General features: G+C 38.8%; 1 protein-coding gene across 5 annotated transcripts in view; it reads left to right on the top strand.

Annotated features, from left to right (window-relative positions):
* Zmat3 (zinc finger matrin-type 3) overlaps positions 1-7,380 on the top strand; it is a 67,492-nt gene that overhangs the window by 32,054 nt on the left and 28,058 nt on the right. The window contains exons 1-2 of one of the 5 annotated variants that reach the window (XM_010632438.3): positions 39-72; positions 3,347-3,673. In XM_010632438.3, coding sequence (XP_010630740.1) covers positions 3,404-3,673 — 270 coding nt within the window. In that variant the 5' untranslated portion in view covers positions 39-72; positions 3,347-3,403. Of the gene's footprint in view, positions 1-38; positions 73-99; positions 242-3,346; positions 3,674-7,380 lie in introns of those variants that run through there. The other 4 variants (XM_010632437.3, XM_010632439.3, XM_010632434.3 and 1 more) reach the window with 4 other exon arrangements.

The following is a 7,380-nucleotide window of genomic DNA, read 5'->3' as shown; positions in this document are numbered from 1 at the left end:
GGGGCGCTGGCCGCCCCTCGGATGCTGTCGGGCCACCTGCCCTCCACGTGACGCCGCTCGCGCCGCTCCTGTGTATGTGTTTGCTTGAAGCCTTCACGTGCGCCCTGCGGCTCTTGTGGCCGGCGCGCTCGCCGCCGGTGGGAGGCGGGGATTCCATCTTCCTGATGGCATCCTTGCGGGCTCGAGGTGTGTGCGGTGCGCGCGTTTTCCTGTGTGTGCGTGCACATCCCGAGGATTCAAGGTAGATGTGGGCGATGCCGAGGTAGCTGGAGCTCTGATTTGCATATATAAATGCTTCCCTGGGATTCGCAACCGTCCTCGCTGCGGCTGGAAAACATTGGCCCGTCCACCAAGGCCTCTTCCCCAGTCTCCTGTGTTCTCTTGAGCCTCCCCTCTATCCTACACCTTGCCTCTGCTGATTAATTTTCTGATTTCTCCTTCTCATTCCTTTTGCTGTGTTCTGATGACCTCTGAGTAGTGTTCCCCGTCTTTCCCTCGTTTCCCACGATTCCCAGTGACAGCCTTACCTAGTTGCTGAGATGCAGAATCCTGTTTCTGTGTTTTCTTCTCTTTCCTGTGTAGATTTCTCCAAATGAGAAAGCAGTTGTCTTCAGTAGGTATTCAAGACTAGGCCTCAATCCAATCATGAAAACTAAGTATGCTGTTATAATTCATTTTCTTTAAATAGGGTACCTCGTGGGGCTTTGATTTTCTTTAGTGCCTTTTCAGCCCCTGTTCAGACCAGGACATTTACCACCATAAATCCTGCAAGCATCAACTTGAGAGGTTTTTAAGATCTGAAGAATTAATTTTTATCAGCCTGCAGATTAGTCTTTTTAAAACCAATTCTGCTGTTGAATGTGTTTGAGGTGCAAGTGAGTTTGGCGTCTCTGTAATCCACCATTGTGTAGTTACTGAAGGCTTGGTCTTATTTATTTTAGATGCATTTATTTTTTTGCTAATTTTAGTTTGCAAATGTAATAATACCTGTTGTAACTGACATATCTTGGGGGAATTAATGTTATGTAGATTGTTAAATACAGCACCAGAAATTTTGGAATATCTGTTCCTTAAACATAAAGATAAAATGCAGTCATAGGTAAATCTGTATGGACAAGAAGTTATTCTTTAATTCCATTCCTGTGAAAAGAGGCCTTTTGTAAGTCAGTACTTAAGGGCCTTTATTTTGATGGAAACCTGTAGGAAACACTGGGGGAGACAGATGCTTGAATTTCCTCAAGTGGCCGTGAGCATTCATAAAACAAGTCCAGACATGTTTTGGTAATTGGTAGCATTTGATTTTCTGTTTATAGTGCTGATTTCCTTATCCAGAGGTTTTGACACCTTCTTCTACCCTTTTTCTTGTGAATTAGCAGCGTGTTTGTGGTGATTTAGCATTAGAAGGACTATAGCCCTGCATGGGTAACCTCTAACTTCATCAGTTTTAATTAGGTAGTTAAAGTTTTACAAAGCTGGTCTTCGACTCTTTGGTTTCCCTTTTTAAACTGCCCATATCCATCTTTGCTTTCTGGATATCTTTGCTTGATTTAATTCAAGAGAAATAAGATCACTGTAGAGAATCTAGCTTTTTAAATGTTATAAAGCCACATTGCTTTTCTAAAAGCATATTTATGTTCCTAAAAATAATGGGCAACGAACTTCTGCTTGGGTCAACTAGTATCATTTTTCTAAATCTGATTAATGAAAAATATTTTTAAGTTCTGTGTCTAACTTCTGTGCTTCTTTGTCCTTAACTATTCCATTTTTCAATCACAGTAATTTCCTTTCCAGTGCCCAGACTATGAACTTAGTATAAAAGTTGTTAACTTGGTTGCAATTTCTTGGTACTTTGTACTTTAAAAAGATGGTAAAATAAGCTTTTAACTTTTCAAAATTTGATTCATTTCTGTAAATCTGTTGCTGTAATGTATACATTTTCATTAGTGATGGAAAATCACAGCAGCTTAAAATAGCCGTATTCTATTGACCAGGAAAAGAGTTTAATAATATTGAGAGAGTGGAGGGAATTGTAGACTTTGTAATAAGGATCCTAATTTGGGTTAATTAGAACCCTGGGAACTCAGGGTGCATTGTAGTTCATTATGAGAGACTCAGAATTAGAAATGCTATCTGGGTGGGAGGCGAGAGAAATCATAAAGGTTGAAGATTGAGCAGAACTTACTGGGTCTTTCAGAGTAAAATAGAATTAGAACTGTTAGTTATTTAATTGGCAACGGGGAAGAAACAGCTGAAGATTGAGGAATTGGAATTATAATAGGAATAGGGGAATGTGATTCATTACTGGTCCGTATTTACCAACTGGAAATTTGTGCAGGTTGTTTATCTCGTATAGGAGAGAAAATATTTTGATTTTTACAGGGAACTCGAGAATATAGTTTAAGGACATAAGAGGTAGGATCAAAAACTCAAGGGGCCATGGAAGCACCCTGAGCGAGGAGGACCAAGGTGATGGGGAAGGCATGCCTGGTAGAGGACTCTGCCCCCGGGCTAACCTACCGGTTGTTCCCTGTGGAGGACTGTGGAGGGTCTCCTTCCAGATCCTGCTTTAATCAGGAGACACTGTGCTTGACAATCTCTTGATTTTTAAATATCAACAATGAATTCAATTTAAAAAATGAAAGCATAACAAAAACACCACATTTCAAACAGTACATACATGTGTGGCAGTGTGTGGACCACAGGACATTTAACCTCTGCTGTAAGAAATCACTGGCTCAACTACTTAAGTATTGCTAATTGATCAAAAGGACCAGTTTTTATGTATCTCTATCACATTTTAATTCTGGGTTATGCCTAAAGTTCCTTGATATTTTAGCTAGTTGTAGAAGTACTTCACAGATTCTACTGTTTTTTTCACTCTGACATCACGTGGATGGAAAAGAGGTGTTTGGTAAGATTCTCAGCTGGTAGGATTTTTTTGTTTTTTGTTTTTGTTCTGGACTATGCATAATTATTATGAAGGGTATTTAAGTATGCCTGAGGGAAGGGGCCTGGACTGGGTGACCTTTGATGTCCACTTCAGCCACATGACTTTTAGATTTAATTAGTTAAGGATGCAATGCTATTAATGTTGATAGGCCGGAGGGATGGCAGTTGAAGCTGTGCCAAGTGACATGAAGTCAAATCTGTAAAGCCATTCTCAGTGGAAGAAGATTGTGTCAATGCGAATTAGCAGGCAGGGGAAGTCTTCTAGATGAGGCAAAAAGGAAGAAGTCCCAAAGATAGGTTGGAGAAATAGAGGAAAGATCAGATGGTGGTGTCATTTACTTACATGTCATATTGCTGAGCTCTCATTTCTAAGTTTTTTTCCCCCCTGTGGATTCAGATTTGAAGACTTGACGTCTCATTGACCACTGGATTATGCACAAGGCTTTTCTACCCAATGATCCTCTTGCAACACGCTGGGCTTCCTCCACCTAAGCAGCCTTCGTACTCTCCTCCTATGTCAGTGGCCACCAGGTCTACAGGAACCTTGCAGCTTCCACAACAGAAGCCTTTTGGGCAGGAGACTTCCTTGCCTCTGGCAGGGGAAGAAGAATTACCTAAGGCAGGGGAGCAAGACTCTGCCCTGGAGGAGCTATGTAAGCCCCTATACTGCAAACTCTGTAATGTTACCTTGAACTCGGCACAGCAAGCCCAGGCTCATTATCAGGTAAGCGAAGAAAAGATCAGGTATACTGTATTTAGTGGAGTGAATGTTCCATGCTGTGCCTATTTAGAATTTGTTTCTCCGTATGTGATCAGTTGTGCTTGGAACATCAAGATGTGTTAGAGAACTAAGTATCTGTTTCATTAAAAACATAATGTTCCTACTTGAAGTATCATTTTCCATACAGTGATTCTTAACATCCTACATTAAACTGTGTGGCATTTGATAGCTTACTAGTCTTTGTGAGCAATTATAAACCTCTCTGCTGGTGTTTGAACCTATGGTCTTAAGGAGAACAGTTGTTTAAAATATGATGTACCAAACACAATTCAGTGTAAAAATATTTAGAAGCCAATACAATTTGCATCAGTTCATGGTAATCTCTGCATTTGAATCTTCGCCTTTCCATTTTGACTTCTGATTCTCCCAATACGTTCTATCGTGGCAGAGGAAAACACATGTATTTTTCTAGAGTAAGAAGAAAATGACATCCAATTATTGAGCCTTAATCTTTTACTGATAAAAAGCAGACTCTGATTTCTTTTCACCCATTAAAATGAACTGTCTTAGTTACTTTTCTAGTTGCTGAGACAAAATACCTGACACCCTCAGTTCAAGGAAGAAAGATTTATCTAGCTCAGTTTATAGAGGCTTCAGTCCATAATTGGCTGGCTCCAAGGCACATGACAGAGGGGCAACAGTTCATGGCAGCTGAACATGACAAAGGCAACAAGGGACAACCACAGCACTTTCTGTCCCTTGCCCACCCATACTCCATAGGGCAGGTGGCAGTCACACCCTTCATCCTAGTGCCCTTGAGCCTAGCATTTCACCTGAATGAATCACACACTCTAGATTCAGTCACCTCAGAAAAAGCCCCACCTACAACCGCATGAGGCTTTGGGGGGACATCTAGACACAAGCCATAACATTCCACCCCTGGCCTCCCAAAGACTCATGTACCTACCTTTATGCAAAAGACATTTAATCATTCTCTCAGAGTTGCCAAAGTCCTAACAGTTTCAGCACTGCTGAAAAGTCCAAGTCTCAAGTCTTTGAGATTTAAGACAAGTTCGTAGCTGCAAGCCATAATGTGAGCTGATACTTATTCTTAAGATTTAAAGCTTTTACCTGCATGGAGAGAAGCTGGTAAAAAGTACTATTTTAAAGAGCATTCTTACATAAAAACAAATGAGAAATTAAATTTTGATTAGAAAGAGAGGATATATTTCTTTTTTTCTAGATTGTTACTTATATAAAATTATATAATTTCCCTTTTATTTTTTTGGAGAAACGAGACCTGGGCACAAATGGTGGCCCAACTTCACTGAATGAAGGCATAGATTCCATACCGTCATTTATTTGACATTATCTAATGTCTTTAGTAATATGACAACATGGAAGAAAGCTGTTAATTACAAAAATATTTCTTCTCTTGTGCCACTCTCCTTTCAATTTAAAGTTTTTTAAAATTAATTTTATTGGTACAATTTAGACATGCATATGATCACATGCATCATAAGGAATTTGTACCTGTACATAATATATCTTGATTCCTCTTTTTTTCCCATTCCCCTCTCCTCCCTTCAACCCTTTTTACCCTTCAACTTAAAGTTTTTGTTTACTCTATTTATGGCTCTTTGCTGTTTCATTTTATTTTGATCCCAGAGACATAGTTGTGTCATTTTGTGATTGTGTATCAGGAGTCTGTTTTGTTTTTAGTGGAGCTGGGGATTGATTCTGGGACCTTGCACATTGTAGGCAAGTGCTCTAGTTTTAAGCTCCATCCTACCTCCATCAGAAGCATTTTGAAGGTGAATTGTTTATCTGGGATTTAAGGGAAGATTTGATTTGTTGTGTCCCTGGACATCCTATTGTTTGGGTTTGTTTTGCCCTCAAGTATAGAGAGTTGTGTTAATTCTAGCTCTCAGATTTTTGCATTATTAGATGTTAAAGATCTCTTTTTATTTAATTATTTTTCTTGTTATTGCACCGGAGATTGAAATCAATGCCTTTTAAATTATTATTATTTTTTTAATTTGAGGCTGGGATGGAACTGGTGATCCTCCTGCCCAACCTCTCAGAGTGCTGGGATTACAGGCGACCTTTACTAGTCTCTGCTTGTTCTGTTTTACATTTTCCTTCATCCCTCGTCCTGTCCCCTGTCATACCACTCCCCACTATAATACAGTACTTTGATAGAGGATCTTCTTGGCCCATCTTTACTATTCAAGTGGCATCTGTTAGGATGATTAATCTCAACCCTGGGACTCTCTTAGTTTCTTCTTTGTTTATTCCTGTGGGATGTTCAGTTTAATAGCTCAAGACTTACTTTGAAAAATCAAGGCTGAAATTTTGGTCTTGCACTATCTAAAGCTCTTAATAAATAATAGGATTGAGCCTACTTTATGCTATACCTCATACATACACACATACACATATTTACCCTTTAAAGAAGAGTTTTTACTTTTATGAGAAGAAACTCTTGAGCAATGTTAATTTTAACACATGTGTGCATAGATTATACTTATACCTCCAATCATTTTTTTCTTTAATAATTTAAGGTATGTAGTACATTACTTTTAATTTTTGTTGCTACATGTTTGCAGTACATGAAATTTTCATGGGGCATACCAAATATAATTTTCTGTCTTATAGACAGTGATAGATGTTTTGGGTTATGCACAGAGAATTCAGTTTGATACAAGGTCTTTGGGTTATGAAATTGAGATAAGAAACAGCATCAGCTTTTTTTATTGTATATTTTTGTGTGTGTTTGCTCTAAAGCATTTAGTTGACAAGATTTATAACTTGTTTTATTTCGTTTTCCTCAGTGATGCAGTGAATAAATAAGAAAATACATGAAAAGTGAAGCAAAATTTAGATTCCTAAAAATAAAAAATTTTTAATGGAACAGTTAGACGAAAAGATGACCTGTCATAGGAGCGATGTAAGCAGCCAAACACCAGGGCAAAAATAGAGGAAAGATGACACAAGTGGGTATTAAGAAAGTAGAACTTGATAAAAAAATGATGGCTTGAAGGTAATAAAACATATTTCTAAGAATTTAGGAGCAAAGATTTGAATGAGACCAATATTACTGGTAATCTTAAAGGCATTTTGTTTTCACAGTCAAGACAGTGTAGTTTATATGTTAAGGTTCAAGGCAATTTCATTGGAATAGCATAAAAGAAAGTTAATCTTAGAAGTAAAGTCTAGATTTTAATAAGATAGAAATGGTCTAGATTACAGACGTCTAGATCGAAGAGCAGGTTAGAATGATCCTAACCAGAACGTGACTGTAAGGTACGGATGGGTGGACCAACATGGAAAGGATAGAGATATTAGCCAGAGAGATGCATCGGAGTACGCAGTCAGTGATAAAAGAAAGGGTATTAAATACAAGCTAAGTGAGATAAGAGAGTGAGACTTACCAAGCACCAGGAATAGGCAGAGTGGCTATGACAATTATTGTTTTACTAGTGAAAATGAGTGGTAGGCCTCAGGCTCTGAGGTAGAGAATTTCCCTAGCAGGGGTAAGGTCCTGAGTTTGATACCCAGGATCAAAAAACAAGTGGTTCAATATGAGATAAAATAATGGCTGTAAAATTTTGTTTCAAGATTTAAAAACCTGGGCTGGGGATTTGGCCCAGTGGTTCTGCTCCCTGCCTCAGAAGCACAAGGGCCTGAGTTCGATCTCTGGTACCAAA

This window comes from Fukomys damarensis, unplaced genomic scaffold, assembly GCF_012274545.1.
Source record: "Fukomys damarensis isolate Sample0158 unplaced genomic scaffold, DMR_v1.0_HiC HiC_scaffold_12, whole genome shotgun sequence".
Lineage (NCBI taxonomy): Eukaryota > Metazoa > Chordata > Mammalia > Rodentia > Bathyergidae > Fukomys > Fukomys damarensis.
Note: the sequence above shows the minus strand (reverse complement) of the source record. Positions and strands in the feature narration are given on the sequence as shown.